Source organism: Typopeltis vanoorti, chromosome 15, assembly GCF_054136105.1.
Source record: "Typopeltis vanoorti isolate ZY-2024b chromosome 15, IOZ_Tvanoo_1.0, whole genome shotgun sequence".
Taxonomy (NCBI): Eukaryota; Metazoa; Arthropoda; class Arachnida; order Uropygi; family Thelyphonidae; genus Typopeltis; species Typopeltis vanoorti.
This window is the reverse complement of record NC_143563.1, coordinates 46,676,194-46,694,163: the sequence shown is the minus strand read 5'-3', so window position 1 is coordinate 46,694,163 and position 17,970 is coordinate 46,676,194. Positions and strand designations below refer to the sequence as shown.

The window sequence follows — 17,970 nt, the reverse complement described above, 5'->3', positions numbered from 1 at the left end:
ATTCTGTACTTCTAGAATAAAGTTTTCGGAATATTTCACTAGTTTGGTATTTAAGATTCTGCTATATATTTTGTAACAGGAATTTAGTATACTGATACCTCTATAGTTTTTAGGGTCATCTCTATTACCTTTTTTTAAAGATAGGAATCACAATTGCTTTTTTCCATTCTAATGGGGGGATACCAGTTGAATAAATTTTATTTAAAAATGATAAGAGTCTTTCTTTGAATCTTGTTCCTGCGTATTTATATAGTTCTGAACCTAGCTTATCTTCTCCTGGTGATTTTCCGTTTCTTGTTTCTTTCAGGCTGAGTTCTAATTCTTCTTTAGTTATTTCCTTTTCATTTTCGTTAATTGTTTGCCAGTTGTCTTTTTTAAAATATTTGTCTGTTCACAATTCTGTATAGTAATTTAGAAATTCTTCTAATTTCAATTCAGTGTTTAATTTTATGTTTTCTTTGGTAACTGCATTTAAGTGTTTCAAAATCTTATATACATTGGCTCTTATTTTATATAAATCATGTTCTAAATTAGAAACAAATTTGTTCCATGATTCTCTATGTTTCTCTTTTAGCTATGGATCTTATTTTTTTATATTCTATTTCATCTTATAATCTTTTACTGCTTAACCATTTGTGATAGGCTTCTTATTTCTTTTTGATTATTTCTTTGATGGTATCATCCCAGATCTTTAGTTTTTTTCCTTTTATTGAATTTTTTGGTCTTTCCTAAGCTGTTATTTGCTGCTGCATTTAGTATCGTTTTTATATTAAGCCATTCTATTTCTGTTTCTTCATTTTGTTTTATTTTATCTAGATATTGTTTAATTCTTTGTTCATATAGCCATTGTACATTTGTGTCATTCAATAGTCTAGTTTTATAAACAAATGTTTCAATTTTTCTTTCTGTTCTTGTTACTTGTAGCTATTTAGGTGGTAATCTTAATTTTATTTTAACAAGGAAGTGGTCACTGTTTATTTCATATCCTCTGTGAACTCTAACATCTAGTGAAAATTTTGATGTCTTTTCATTTAACATGAAGTAATCTAATATTGATTTTCATTATTTTGCTGCCCCAGTATATTTATGTATGTCTTTATGTTTATAGAACGAATTCATTATTTTTAGGTTATTATAAACTACAAAGTCAATCAATTTTTTACCATTCTTGTTTAGAGTATGTTCTCCATGTATTCCTATATTATTATTAATTTTCGTGTTTCCAATTCTTGCATTTAAGTCTCCTGCTAAAATTACGTAATCATTTTTATTTATTTTATTATATATGTTTTGTAGCTGATTATAAAAATCAGTATTATCCTATTATCTTTCTTCTTCTTGAGCATATAAACCAATTATTCTTAAATAGCCTCTATCTATTTTTATTCTAGCTTCTATTATTCTTTCCTTCCATAATTTATAATGTTTTAACTGTTTTGAAAGGGAGTTATGAATCCAAATCATGACCCCTACTTATGCTCTTTGGTCTCTGTCGACTCCATTCAGTGATTACTGATATTTTAAAATTTCGTGAACCATTCGTGTGCGAAAGAATTGGAAGCAGAATTAAACAAAGTCACAGCCAACAGCTTTTGCAAAAACTAGTAAGCATGACTGCTTTTTGGACATCATGAAAGTTTCATGCTTCTGGCCTTTTCAAAGTTGCAACTATTTCAAATTTTGGTATAAACAGAAATGGAAGATAAAGATTTTGATGAAAGTCAATTATAATATAACTGGGTATTTTTCCTGTGAAGCCTTGGTAAAATTCTTGGAGAACCAAGGTCAAGGATAAGAATTTAAGGTGGAACAGGAAAATGAATGTTTCTTTTCATGCGCAAAGAATTGTTTCAATGATGCATTCAGTGTAAATGTTTGACTGCGAATGCTGGAAATAATAATTCAAGAAAGGAAATGAAGCATGGAAATCATGAAAGGTCGTTCCACTTAGCATTCTTATAATATCAGAAAACGTAGATGACAGTGATTATGTAAGCAACACTCACACAACCACTCTGATCCTCTGGGAGAAAATAAATTAACATTAGATTGTGGTCTGAACTTCTAGAGCAGTGGTCTCCAAACTTTTCGTAGTGAGGGCCACATTGGGTACTTCAGCACTGTTCAGCGGGCCATAGTAAAAAAAAAAACTCCAGAACAAGATATATGAGTTTTATTGAAAGCAGATAAAAACTGATTACAGAATATGTAAGATTAAATTATCGTATATTAATGACAACGAACACTATCATCAAATTCTCATATTTTTATCACAAATTATAATAAAACCATTAATGTGAATGATGTAACTGTGTTTGTGTTTTTAAAATCTTCTTAAACTCAGGTTCAAATTCTGAAGTGTTAATTACAAGTAGCGATTTCAAATGTCATCGGATAAATTTGCCCTGTATTTTGACTTGATATATTTCATTCGGGAAAAAGTTTGTTCGCAAAGATGCGTTGTTCCAAAAAATAGACATAAATTTACAAGAAAATTTCTTCAAATTTGCTTGTAAAATTTTGTAAAATTCAAATTTTTTTTCTTCGTTGGTCCATTTTAACCGACCTTTTATAGTCAGAAAGACTGTAACTTGGATTACGGTTACTTTTTGCTATTCGGGAATATATTTTGAACACAATTTTAAGTAATGCATTTGAAATCTACGAAGCCTGTGTAATTCAGCGGAGGTGGCGTTTGCACACCGCCGCGCTTGGCCGCACGAAGGAAGACTTCGTTTCGAGTCTAGTCGGCGACTAGAGGAAATTTTTCTAAGTCTTTTTTCGACCGGTTCCCGAGTTAGTCGATCTCTGGCACGGGCAAGCAGGTTTTTCCTCCCGGAAACTCGGGTTTTTCGTCCTGTAAACTCAAGAAAATCGACCGTAGAACCCACATTATTTCAGACATTAAATATATTGTGTTAGGGTTAGGGACCACGAGATGGCGGCACATTTGAGCCGTCTCTCTTCACTGCGTACCGGTTAATTAGTGATAGCCTTGGGCCATCTGTCTCTGATTGGGTACCAGTGGAGATTGAACTGCCCACTCAGTCTCCAAAAGTTAGATAGGGCTAAATGGCCTCGCCTACTCCCGTATACGGGAATAAACAGGCGTTAGCTGATTTTTTTTTTTTTTTCGCGGATTCTTATTGAAAAATTAGTGCAATTGGCGGGCCGGATAAAATCATATCGCGGGCCGTAGTTTGGAGATCCCTGTTCTAGAGGATAAACAACATCCATAGTATATTCTAGAGAAATTCAACGTTTAAAGAAAGGAAATCAAAATCTTTGGAATGGTTGGTTGCATTATGAAATCTAGAGAGAGAGAGAGAGAGAGACAGAGAGAGAGAGAGAGAGAGAGACAGAGAGAGAGAGAGAGACAGACAGAGAGAGAGAGAGAGAGAGAGAGAGATCGGATATGAATTTGATAGAAAGAGGCAAAGAGCTTGTTAGACAAATAAGTTCATAAGTAGGTAATTCTAAACTGGACATTCTAGTAGAGAAAGCAATTCTCTACTAGAGAATTACATTTTAGTGATTCTGAACTGGACATCATCTTTTTAATATTTCGGTATATCATGATACATCATGATATACTAGTATACTAGATCGGCATATTATCATAAGTTAGTATATATGCAAATACCAACTTTGAGACGAAAAAGGTTCAAGGAGGGTACTGTTATGAAACTGAGATAAATAATGCTTGAACCTGAAATTTGAAGGGTTTATTTTTTATTTGTGAAAAGTAGATTTTGTTTGTAGATTGTAGATGGAAATAACATAATTTCCATCTACAATCTACAAACATAATTTCCAATCTCAATTGTTGAGATTGGAAACCACATATATTTGTGAAGTGAATCTGTTAAATTTGTGTTTTCCATTTGTAAATTGTTTCTCGATAATCTTAGTGCCAACCTAGATTATACAACCATTTAGGATCCAGTTATGTTTTTCAATCTGACAAAAATCCATTAGACAACCATCATTAACAATACTACCATTACTACCTCCAACATATCCTGCTTATTGAGAGCTAGAAGTTTGCTGTAAAGTTTCATGTATGATTACTAGAGCAGTTTCTGAAATAGCTAACTGTTACTCCACCTACGATACTAACGCACAACAGGCTTAACAGCTTTTCATTAATTAGATTCCCATAAAAATATCTTCTACAGAAGTTTTATTTGTTTGTGTGCTGGGTGCAGTGAAAGAAGTTGTATAGTGAGAAACCTCGCAACTGAAAGGCTTATCAGCTCTCAAAAATTTGCGGTGATTCAGTGTAGAAATAAGAATGATTTCTTCGCATTAGAACAATCCAAGTTTCATAATTATCAGAGTATGCACTTCATATGTAGATATGAAGTGCATACTCTGATAATTATGATAGTGCATATTCTGAAGTGCATACTCTGGCTTCAGTAACGTACAGGTAGAAGGTACAAATATTACTAGCCATATCTTTTATTTGCATTTAAAATATCACAAGGAACGGAACTCTGCAAATTCAGTCGCTGAGGAGAGGATACTCATTTATTTATTATTTGTAATCACCCACTGTCTTCCACAATAAGTAAATAAAATAAAATAAATTAGAACAAATAACAATAATAAATATTGTAAATAACGGAGTATGTATTTTTTTAAAATTCAAGATGAATACGTTCACGGTGAGCTCTGTATAGCTTGTCATTCATCCATCCATTAAACGTGTAAATCAGGACTGTCATGTACACTCGCACATTTCCTGAGTAAATGTAGGTACAGCGTGTCTAATTTAGAATTTCATCTTTTGTAGTGAAGTTATTTTTGATTTGTACACTTTACGTAAGCCTTTGGAAAATAATCTAAAAAGGAAGGGCTTAATATTAGCAGGAGAGCGAAGCAGTCCCAACCACCTTGTAGGGAAATGGACATTTAAAACTTTTCGCTCAATGTTGCAATATGTGGGTATCCCAGTTAGCTGAAAAGTGAATCAAGAACGTAATTTTCTAACACATAAAAAAGCTATCGTTTTTTTTTTCCTTAAAAATTAAAATTGCGGTTTGCGAGAAATTCGAATTCTTCTTCAGGACGAACTTCAAACTTCATGACAGTCTATTTACTGTTCTTGAAATGAGGAATGTTGCTTTGTTTTGAAATATGACTGTGTTTCAAATATTTAAATTCAAAAAGGGTTGTCAATCATTTTCAGCGGTTCTTGAGAAATTCTGATCGTTTTGTAGGGTTAAGTTTTTTCTCAACGCTAGTAGTTGAAATGTAAACTGATCAGTTAAAAAATAAACCAATTTAAAAGCAAATTGATTACAGCGCAGTTTGATAGCTGGTCAGATGTATTAGATGTAGCTTCGTATATGTATACGAATCCCTTATCAAAATTTACTACCATAAAATACAGCGAACTTCTTTTGTTGAGCTAGTTGCTATGTTGAGAGACTCGCAGATACACTAAACCTTGAGTTGATGAGCATCTATCCCAAAAAATTATCAAGTTTGGTTTTAAAAATATTTGCATTTCAAATACCGGAATTATTTAGCGGAAATATGTCTGTAAAACCATTGACTTGACAATTAAATTAAAACCCACGTCTCTGTAATGCAGTCAAGGGGGCGTCTATTGTTCTTTTGGAAATACCTGAATTTGAATCAAGTTCAACACGATAGGAACCTTTATAAAGGATATTCAATGAAAGGTGTAATTAACTGGTCTCATACTGAAGTGATAGAGATTTTCTTCATAGAAACTAAAGTTTTTCATGTCGTATTTAAACCTGCCTCAGAACAGATGATACCGTCAACAGAGAATAAATCTGGTTTCAGCATCTTAGTTGCTTCACTGTAATTCCGACCATCTCAACCCAGCTTATGCAGTCTGTTTACTACCCCCTCTCACACACACACACCCCAGAATCAAACGATTGCTAGGAAGCATCACCGTATTATGTTGTGTATTTTATATTCGATATGGAGAAATAATCGGATTTTTCGAGAGAAGAAAAACTAAACACCTCCATCTTAGTCGCAAAATCCTAGACACTATGCTATGCTTTTGATAGGATAGGATCCGAACTAGCTCTTTTCCATTAAAGAGCGAGTGTCTCCTTTTTAGAATGGGCTAAAGAAGCTTCGAAATTTCAAGACCATTGCTGTATGTATGCCATTAATTATTCCCAATTTTTTAGGCGGATTAAGTAATTCTCAGGGATCGCGAAGTAAAATTCTCCTCTTATGGCATGTGGTTTGTCTCCTATGTCTGTCTCCATTTTCTGTGTTCAAGTACTCTTTGTTTGTAAATGCAGGGTAAATAAAAAAAAAAAAAAGAAACTGTCATCTCCATAAGAAACCGGCTAATTAATCTTCGGCTGAAAAGTTCTTCATAACTTTAATTACTGCCAGACATAAGAATAGGATTCGAAATTAGACAAATGTGATGATTGTTTATTGTATTATTATAATTATTATTATTATTCGAACGACTGCATGGTGGTATCGCTGTTCCGTTTTTCATAATTTTAAAGTAGTTCTAACTCCAGTTTTTAATTTAAAAGTGTCATAAGGTAATTCTACTTGCCACGCTGAAGACAGTGATATATAATTCACCGAAATCGGCCAAGTAGAATACAAAATTTGAGTTCTGAAAATTGAACAGAGTTCACCATGGTCATCAACGAGCAAAGAACAAAGGACGTCGCCATCTTTAAAGTTGCTCAAGGGAAGAAAGGTGAGTCATGAAGTGCAACAAGTGCCTGAAGGATTTATCATCCGACGGAAATTATATAACCTGCAGGAAATTCCTTAGGGATCTTCACTTTACATTTTTCGGAATTTCAGAAACAACACAGTACAAAATGTTACAGTACAAAATGATAAAACTGATCATTTGGGAACAGAGACAATATCGACTTTATGTACACTGCAATATCAGAACATGAAATACTGACAGTAAAACACTTATGTCACTATGCAGCTTTGCTAAAACATTATTTCGATGCCAACTACAGGACAGTCAGAAATATATACTGTATAACAAGACCTCAGCAACTAATTATATCATATATAAATGTGATATAATTAGATGCTGAGGATATAATTAGATTAGATATAATTAAATGTGATGCGAATTTTCCTCACAATTGCTGTAAGTGTTGCTAGTTGTGAGAGGAGTTTTTCTAAATTAAAATTGATTATGAATTACCTACATCACTATGAAATAGAATTCGAAAATGTCATCGACGATTTTGCTAAAAGAAAAGCAAGAAAAATAACATTTTAGATTGTTGAAATTAAAGTTTTACTTCAAAAATAAACACAGTGTTTTAATTTATTTCCCTATACGTGGTTTGACTTTTTGTAGTATTTTTGGTGTGTATTGAGAGGGGCGGCAAAATCAGGGAACGCCCCGGGCGGCAAAAGCTCTAGTTACACCACTGGGAGTAGGCGAGGCCATTTAGCCCTATCTAACTTTTGGAGACTGGATGGGCAGTTCAATCTCCACTGGTACCCAATCAGAGATAGCTGGCCCAAGGCTATCACTAATTAAGTGGCACACAGTGAAGAGAGACGGCTCAACAAGTGCTGCCATCTCGTGGTCCCTAACCCTAACACTCGTATTTAATGTCTAAAATAATGTGGGTTCTATGGTCGATTTTCTTGAGTTTACCGGACGAAAAATCCGAGTTTCCGGGAGAAAAAAACGGGTTTGTCAGTGCCGGAGATCGACTAACTCGGGAATAGGTCGAGAAAAGGTTTAGAAAAATTTCTTCTAGTTGCCGACTAGATTCGAAACCGAGAAGTCTTCCTCCGTGCGGTCACGCGCAATGGTGTGCAAACGCCACATACACTGAGCTATAACTCATTGTTAAATGTATAAACCAACTACAGTAACTGTTATTAACACATTATACAGAAAAAAAATAATAAAAATCTGTACGAATTTCATTTTATTGTTACAAAAAAAAAAAAAACAGAACTAAACCTGTTGTAAATATGTAATCATAATTTTAATAATACACCCTCTGTCCAAAAAGAAACCGAACTTTTCGAAAGAAGAAACTAGTGGCGCCACCCGTTGTATCTTTTTATTATCGAAAGCGGCAACCTTCATTAGTGTTGTGTCAACTGTTTATGACATTTGTTTCATTAGAAGCCGAGTTAAAATGCCAAGAGTGACAGTGTGTTTTGTCGGAAAATGAGCTTCAAACAGATAGCTGCGATTGACTTTTGTGTTAAACTTGGTAAACGTTTTACCGAAACGCATCAAATGCTTCAAAAAGTATACGGCGTTGAATGCTTATCCCGTACTCAAGTTTACGAGTGATTTAAGCGATTTCAAAGTGGTCGTGAGACGCTTGAGGACGACGAAAAGCAGGGTCGTTCAAAAACTGGACTGAGCGAAGTTAACATCCGAAAAGTGCATGATTTCATCAAAGAAAACCCGAAATTGTCCGTGAGATTGATTGAAGATGAATTGGGGATTCCAAAATCAACTGTGCGCAACATTTTGACCGTGAGTTTGGACCTTCGTAAATTGAATTCGCATTTGTTCCCCACAAGTTGACCGACGACCAAAAAATGTATCGAATTGAACACTACAAGGACCTCATTAAAACCGCTCGTAAGGACTCAAACTTCCTTGAAACGATCGTTACTGGTGACAAAACGTGGTGTTTTGAGTATGAGCCCCAAAGAAAGCGCCAGAGTGCTGAGTAGAGACCACCAGAAGAGGGGGACATCCGAAAAAAGCGCTTGGAGAAGTCAAAAGTAAAGACAATGAGGATTTGTTTCTACGATTCCATTATCCACAAAGAATTCATTCCGCCTGGCCAGACGGTCAATGGTGAGTTTTATCTCGAAGTTTTGAAGCGATTGAGATAGCGAGAATTCGTGGCGTACGGCATGAATATCGTGACGACCGACTGTTCGTCAAAACACAGTCACTCTTGGCACTATAACTTGGCTTCTAATGAAACAAATATCAAAAACAGTGGAAACAACACTAATGAAGGTTGACTCTTTCGACAACAAAAAGATACAACAGGTGGCGCCACTAGTTTCTTCTATTTTTGAAAAGTTCGGTTTCTTTTTGGACAGAGCGTGTAAAAAGAGGATTGAATTAAAAAAAATATGTAATCGATGTAGGTATGTATGTATGTATGCAATGTAATTATCCCATGTAATTTAAATATGTAATCCAAATTTTATTGAAAAAAAATATTATTGTATGTATGTATGTAATTTATCTGAGAAATAATAAAATGCTAAAAAGTTATTATTATTATTATTATTATTATTATCATTATTATTATTAAGTTAGCCTGAGTTGCTAGCATCTCAGTTTGCAACCAATCAAATCCACATTGGATATTACCATATATATTTTTAGATAATAGATTATTTTTTCGCTTGATGTGAGACCACTACCTTACTTATTTACTTACAGGAGGATTGAGGTGGCTTGAAAAGACCATATCCGCTTTCTAAATTAGAATTTCCGAATAATCTAATCCGAAACATGCAACCCTTGCTCTCCCACGGTAGTGATGAGCTTTCAATTTTTCTTAAGTTGTCTTATTATTAATAAAAATGAAATAGGAGGAAAAAGAAAAAAAAAAAACAATTAATCAGCTGAAGTCGTGTGAAGAATAAATAGACTGATGTCATTCGTTCTTCTTTTTTTTTTTTAAATGGATTTATAGGATATAAATCAACTCTGACTGGAAGGATTTTCTTAAAATATATATGGCATTGACTAAAGAAACTTCTCTTTTTATTTGAATAGTCTGTGTTCGTATATCGCTAAGAATGAATGAATAATGTTTTCTTCTTCATGCTTAAAGAAGATGAATAATTTTGGTTTCTTTTTGTATCCTTCAATTCCCAATCAAGGACTCAACTGGGATAGAATCCACCTGACACACCCATTTATGTCTCCATGGACTTACTACCATAATGTTTATTGAAATGTAAATAATGAAAATTTTGATTTCTTCAATGGGGAACTGCTGTCATTCAACGTTTTATTCAAAATTTAAGCTAAACAGCTTAATTCAACAAATCTACTTAGTTCTTTATCTGATCTTCGCATGGAATCTTTAGGAATAAATATTGCACATATTATTTTCTTTCCATCGTCAAAATTCTGCATAATGTCATCTGTAAATTTTATCTGAAAATGGTAATGCCTAGTCATTATGGGAGGGTACCCCATAATATTGTGCATACCTCGTTTTTACCAATCACTGCTTTGTTATTGCAATTCAGGCATTGTTTTACAATTAAAGCACTTTATTTCTTGGTTTGATTAGATAATTTTGGATTTTGGATAGTGATTCTAAAGGCACAAATACGTACTGGAAGAACCGTTACACATGTTTCTTGGTTTCTGATTTTACTTGTACTGAACAAACTCCAAACTAATAAATATTGGCGGATTTTGAATTTTTATGTGCTTACTATAGCAGAACTTTTTTTAAAATAAAAAATAAAACTCTCAATAAAGCAATACAAAAAAAATAAATAAATAAAACGATAAAAATTTATTTTGGTGACGAAGAAAAAACACAACTGAAAGATAACTTATTCTGTTTCAGAAAAAAAAAATTAGTATTTATTTCATCAAGATTGTCACAGCTCAACGAATACGATTACAGTGCAGTCTAGTTTAATATTTAATATGTTGTTTCACTGTAACTAATCGCAACGATTTCAAAACAGCAGCTTGCCGTTGAACCTTTACATTTACACGATAAAATCGAATTTCGTTATTTGTATCATTGCTTAATATGTAAGAACACACAGCTTACGGCAATACGGATTTTAGGAGTTGTGCATTCGCCGTTATCCAAGATATTAAACCGTAAAACAGAATAGAGCTCGAAGTTATGGCCAATTTGGTGTGGTTTAAAAATCACATAGTATTCACTCTTTTATGCACTTTTAGATTCTCCTTTCCGTTTTTCCTTTGTGATTTTGAATTGTTTTCGTTTCATCGTCAAAATTCTGCATAATGTCATCTGTGAATTTTATCCTCTCTCCTTCTCTTTATCATGTCAAATAATTCATGAATTAAAATTTTGAAGTCCATTTTTCAGTGCTCCTTTTCGACCATTAATACAGAATAATCAATTATTATGAAAAAATTAAAATAAAAATTAATATGAAAAAAATGCGTAATATTATTTATTACGAATTTTAAAAAAATAGAATGCTAATACGTAAAGAGGATAGGGACATAGAGATGAAACGGGAGTTTGGAACTAAGAGAGAAATGGTGATTGCTTTGACACGATATGGTGTAACATTGAAATGGTTATGAAGGATATGTCGGGAATGTATAAGGTGATGAGTGTAAATGGCAAATTAACCTGGCATGGATAATTGTGCTTACTTTGTGCTCTATAGCATGGAATGCTGTAGAGCACAAAATAACTGATGATTATAGGAGACTTTGATTAAGGCAATATCGATTTGGCAAAGGAAACAACATAGGGACCGTTACTTTGGAAACTCTGGAACGTCATTCAACTTACGTAACATATGGAAATTTAGCATTTGGTCGAAGTGGCATAGCAAGTGATTATGGCTGAGATGTCATTCTTATCTCTAGCTGATGAAAGTGATCACGTGATCTTTACTTGGATGGCGAGCAGATATGTAGTGATTTCGAGGAGAAACGAATTTATATAAGTCAAATTACGTCCAGTGATTATGATAGACTTAGGAACCAGCTATAATGGATGAAAGAACAGAATTATTTGCTGTCATAACTATGCGATATATTATTTCAGTAGCGTAAATTGTTTAAGCAGTATTTCTTTAATATTTCTAGTTTTCTTTCAGGACTATTTGTTCCAAAAAGCCATTCTATATATATCATACTTCTTCGAAAAGTACAGTATATAACGAAATTTGAATTTTAAAATGTAATAAACAGGATAGGACCAGACTTAAGTTTGGGAAGGAGGTGATCGACATATATTTATGAGGCTCTTATTGTTTATTAATATAATTTACTTAATTATTTTACAACTGATGTTTATTTAATTTTTTAAAATTTTATTATGAAATTTAAAAATAAAATAATTATTTCAAAAATAATAGCCTTAATTTTTGTTATTCAACTAAAACATTCACTTTTATTTGAAGCAGGGATAATATACTGTATTCAGTCTTTACGGTAAAGTAAATGTAGTAGAAATTATTTTTTAAAACTTGTCAGTATTTAAAAAGAATACTTTTCAAACACATCTGGAGAAACCTCTATTATTTTTGAGAGAAATGAGGTGGGGACAATAACAATCAAGAATAATTAGAGATACAATTAGAGATTTTATCTCATCTCTAATTTTCTTAATGCGATGGGCTTGCTTCCATGCTGTAAAGCAAACGCTAAGACAGCATGAAGGATTATAAAAACTATATGGAATGGATGTTAATTCTGTGAACACAAATTTAAGCATAATTAGAAAGTTACTCTCATGATCATAAATAACTTTTAATTTTTTTTTAAAATTAATCTTGTCCAATTGAAGTCGGATTTGAATTTTTTTGACATTTTTCCCCATCTGTTGCGAACAGTATTGTAGACTTGAGAATAAAGCAGGAATTTTTTAATCTTATAATTTCTTACAATATGTTTTTTTCTCTGGACTTCCTTGACACGTTTGTTGGAGAACCAAGGCAGGAGAATATCAGGAGAGGACATAGTAATCATATCATAGAATAGAAGAAGATTTCAGACATCCTATGATACAAAGGTCCTAGCAAGTTAAAGGGATAGATCTACAAAATAGTAGGAACACCAGAACTGATACCAGCAGTGAGACCTGGCAGATGACCAAGAGATGACAAAAGAGAATGGAAGCAGCTGAAATGAGAATGTTGAGATTTGCAAGTTGTATAACAAGATTGGATAAGATCAAAAACTCACTGATTCGGTGAACAATGAAGGTAACTCAAATATTTGAGAAGATTAGGGAACTAAGGCTGAGGTGGTTTTGCCATGTTATGTGACAAGACAAAAGCTATGTGAGAAAGAGAGTGCTGGGGATGCCACTAAGCAAAAGAAGTAAGGAGATACCTAAACAACGCTGAATGGACAACTTGAGAAGGGACTTCCAAGACTAGAGGAAAGCATGGCCCTTGACGGAACTGAACGAATGGAGGTTAATCCATTTGTTCAGTGACTCCCCTTGAGTGGGAATGAAGTTGATGAAGATCATAGAATGAAGGAGTAGAAAGTCCGAACATCCCATTTGAAGCCGTGATAATGTCGAAAGACACAAAACTGAAAGAGGCGGGATGAAGGATGTTCCCAAGAAGAAGAAACGGACTAGTTATGGTCAGAGTTACCAAGACGAGAGCCAAGATATATAGTATGTTTGGAAGGATAGCTTGTTAATAAGATGTCCGAGGTGTTTGTAGGATGATAAGCATTATCTGTTGTACTGGTAGGTAGACACAGGCAATTTATGTGAGATCATTACTAACAGCAAATACTTCTATCTCCCCCCCCCACACACACACACCACCACCACCACCGCACAGTTTGATGCTCAACTTGAAGAAGAGATGCCATTTCGACTTGTGAATATTTAAATTTCAAAGAAAAGGAATGTTACTTCATTGTTTGGTATTGGATTGCAAAAAAAAAGCCTTCTAAATAACAAATTAAAATGGTGTAAATACGTCAAATGAATGTCATAAAGTGAGGAAGGGAAATTTTGAACCGGAGATTATAAAAAAGAAGGAATTCTGGGTTGGTGTTCTCTGACACTGCTGTCAGATCCGAACGAATATACAAGTATCAGAAGGAATCGCGGAGTGTGTAAATCAGACAGCCGTTGTTCAGGCTACTGGCTAATATTATTCGAGAAATAACAACACTTGTTAAATATCTGTGAGTCCTAAATACATGTTCTTTAAGTATGTGTTAAGAAAATCAAATAGATGCAATGCTTTTTGTGTGGATTTTAGTTGTTGGATATTTGTTGTTTGTAATGATTTTTTTTTTAACTCTTTTTATGAGCAATTTTCTCCGATCTTCAATGTGACTACATTTATAACGTCTTTCATAACTGAAAAGAAGGAGAAAAGCACCATATGATTATCCACCAGTTGATGTGGAAGTCTTCTTCTGCGCTATCATTAAGTCCCTGGTACTATCACCCGCTGGTCTGAGAAATCGCTTCACTGTAAACCCTTGAAAAGAGAGGTTCTGTGTCTCTACAATGTGTTTAGCATGTTTTTAAAAGGTCACCCGCTCAGCATGCAAGAAAAGGAAGGAACAGAAACCTGAGACCCTGCTTTGGAGACCAAACATGGCAAAGCACTACAACGGCCATTCTCATGATCAATAAGTCAAGTGGTAATCTTGAGCTTCATTTATTACTTAAGGGTCTATTTGTCATTTTCCTCAACTAGATGATGAAAAAACTCTCCAGATGTTCATTTGATGAATCAGTTAGAAATGAGTGGAATAAAGATAATTTTCCTTGTAATTTTAATGACAATGTTTACTTTTACTCGATATGGTTGCTTTCATACCGATTCGTCAAAGCCTCCGTTGCAGTCAGAAGTCAGGATGACTGTGCCTTTGGCTGGAAAGATTCCGGCTAGAATCCTACCCACAACCTGGAAACCATTATAAAGCTTTGCAACTGAAGGTAAATTAACTAGCATCATACGGAAGAGCAAGAATCTGGGAAAAGAATTTCGGAATACCGTACAGTTAAAAAATTTGATATTCTCGCCTCAACCTTAGTTGCTTTCACGTAATAATAAAGAACAACGAACAATAAGATGTTGCAAAAAATTAATGACTTAAATCCTAGAATTAAATTTACCCTGAAAAGAGGCAAATGCATCTTTACCCTTCTAGATGTTTCTATTAAGCGAAAAGCAGAGTGTTTTCTATCACAATAGAATACCTTAAACCTATCTTTTTCTCGTCGTTATATACATCAAAGATCGGCATATCATCTTTCTTAAAACCAGGATAAAATCAAATCTCTGCTGCCAAGACCACATCGTTTGTTCATCTGAAACGTTTCTGCAAGAAATTTCTACTATCAAGCAAGCATCTGTTCTCAATGGCTATAACCCAAATTGACAAAATCATCAATTTCATCTCTCCAATGATTTCTTTATAAAGCGATGATGTCCAGGATTCTTATTTCATATATTAAGGGCACTTCTGAGCATGTGTCTCGGTTAATCCTTACAAACGGGACGACACATTCAAGTGTTAGTATGAAACCAGCGATACGCATCAAAATTCTCGATCATTCAAAGATGGATCAAGTATTCAATAAGAATGATAAAGGCTCATTTAATCAACATTTTTCATTATTTATTTGTTTTGCTAATCGATAAAAATTAGTCACGTTTGCCAAAAACAAAATAGGCTTATCGCTAATGGCAAGATAAAATTTTAGCAATAACTTGTGGCAAAAAGTCGAAATGTCAGGGAAGCCTCAAAATTCCACAAAGTATTATCACCTGAACGAAAACAAACTATCTATGGACACCATGGACAGATAGTTTGGTTCTTGACCGAAGATTTCCCTAGGTGAACTAAGTTGACTTGTTTTTTTTTTTTTAAGTCTGATAATGCTAGCGTCGTAACATCTATATGTCAGTTTTTCGAAGCTCTTAGCTTCTGTGTCGAAAACTGTGGCTTAGAGCTCTTTGGATTTTGTCTCTCCATATTATAAAGATTTTTCAAGAAAATAAATTTTTATGTAAATACATAATAATTTAAAATTTTATAGAAAATGTGGTCTGTAATGTCAATCTGTATGAATTTAGAACAACGCATTACTTGACGAGAAGAAGATCGAAAGTCCTTCCTTGTAAGCAAACGATCTGGTTCACCAAAAAAAGTGTTTCTTCCTTACTATTAGTCTCGCTGTTCATCTGTATTCTGTGGATGATACTAGAGTTGCTCTGATAGGATGAATTTTGGTGAAATTTGGTATTAACAGATGTAAGAATAGCTCTTAAAGGACTCTTATAGATCCCAAGGAATTTATAGAGCATATTTTGAGAAGCGGGTACTGTGATATTAAAGTTTGTTGACACATTTTGAGTTTGGCTTAAATTGAATATATATATTTAAAAAAAAAAAAAAAAACAGTATATTTCCTTTCATTAGGATTATAATTTTGTTATCTCTTAGTAATTTTCGCACTTGTCTTTCTATACAAAGAGAAAGCTTCGTATGATATCTCGAACAGATGTGGAATATTATCTCGATGGTGACAACTGGTTCTGCTTTCGGTAGCTCGGTGCAAGATGCATCCTGCTACTTTCATATATTCTGTGATCGATTCCAACTTAAGCTCCAATGTTATTTTGAACTGGCGGAGATAAATATTTTAGTCCTCTGCGAGTACAGAAGGGCTCGTTAAAAATTTAAAAAAAGCACATTGATATTATTAAAATTCAGAAGAGGGAACTTGAGCCTGTGAGCCATCCTCTTGGCTGCACCCATAATTAAAGGTATACTCACTCATATTCTCTCATCTTCCTTCAACGTAGACTGAAAGAGTCCATCCCAGTCAAGTAACCTGGTTGAATACAAACCAGATTAATATTACGATAAGTTGGTTAATCCTATCTGTAAAGTTTCTAATGCTTGTATTCTCGGGCTACTTTATTCGGTTTTGCGGATGAAAAGCTTGTATTTTCGGAATAGGTAATATAAATAATAAAGCATTCAGCTCTGTATGATACGGGGTAACTCACCTCCAGTTGAAAAGCACTTATAGTATTTTTCGTATTTTCATATTTTTGAGAATTCGAACTCAAATATGTATAAGAAAAAGAATCATCGATACCTACTCAGCTACAGAACCTTCTTTCAAAAGTATACACAAATTATTTAATTGTATTTACATCATAATCGTGTGGATTCACATTTCTTTGCATGTTCTCATAATTTTCTTAATCAAACCTGTTCTATAGTAATGTAATATCTAATCTTATCGTCTAATATTTGTTTTATAACATAACATTATATTAATTTGCTGTGCATGTTATCCAAAAATGCACGAATCGTTTAAGAATATTCTTTTTAAAGGTATTTATTATTATTATTATTTTTTTTACATATATTATTAGCTGTTATTAATGTTAAATGTCTATAGTTTGTATCATACAAATTACTGAGGAAGCTGCACAATCTTCGTAGAAAATGAATTATTCTGAAACTTGTCGTAAAACGTTTCTTTTATGTATACATTAAATTCCATGTCAAATGAATAATTTATTTTCTCTGCATTTTGTACCTATCATAATACATTGTTTGACGCATATGTCATTATATCCTGAAATAAAATTTGATTTAAAATAATAAACACTTACCCTGGTTCCAGTTTCTTGAATTTTTCACTTCCTGCTGCGACATACTGGTGATTAGGTAATAAGTCTTCCAAATTTGACACACGGCTCCCGCTAAGTGGAGTATAAATATTTCGTATAGCTCCAAAACTCGGTTGAAGTTTTTCTGTGAGATAATTAAGGAGAACGTCTAAGTTTCTATAATGTTTGTTATTAACAACACATTTGAATCCCGTATAGTGTTCATCTCCATTTACATACACCTGTATCCATTTGGTTTCTGACATAGCAGTTGTAGCAACAATATTTCCTGCATTTTCACCAGTTGCATTTGCGGTGGAAGTAGTTTCTGCAGACGATTTTTGATCGTCTGATTCTGTCGCCATATCATAACTAATCGCCCTTTGATACTGGATCTACCAGTAATGACAATTAACAATGTTATCGGTCATACGCATTCAAAATCCTCAAAAATATAATCGGGACTTGTGCGAAGCACTTAAGAATGTTCAAACACAAAACACGTTTCAATAAATGCGATAGCGCTCATATATACGTAACGTAGATACTCAGTGCGGGCTGTTGCTAAGTTACGCACGTTGTGTATGTAAACTTAACTGCTAGAATGAT

General features: G+C 33.6%; 1 protein-coding gene across 1 annotated transcript in view; it reads right to left on the bottom strand.

Annotated features, from left to right (window-relative positions):
- LOC150098735 (doublecortin domain-containing protein 2-like) overlaps positions 1 to 17,726 on the bottom strand; it is a 138,773-nt gene extending 121,047 nt beyond the window's left edge. Inside the window, exon 1 of the mRNA XM_090405739.1 lies at positions 17,365 to 17,726. Within this exon, the coding sequence (XP_090261865.1) occupies positions 17,365 to 17,726 (362 nt within the window). The remainder of the gene's footprint in view (positions 1 to 17,364) is intronic.
- Positions 17,727 to 17,970: the final 244 nt, after the last annotated feature.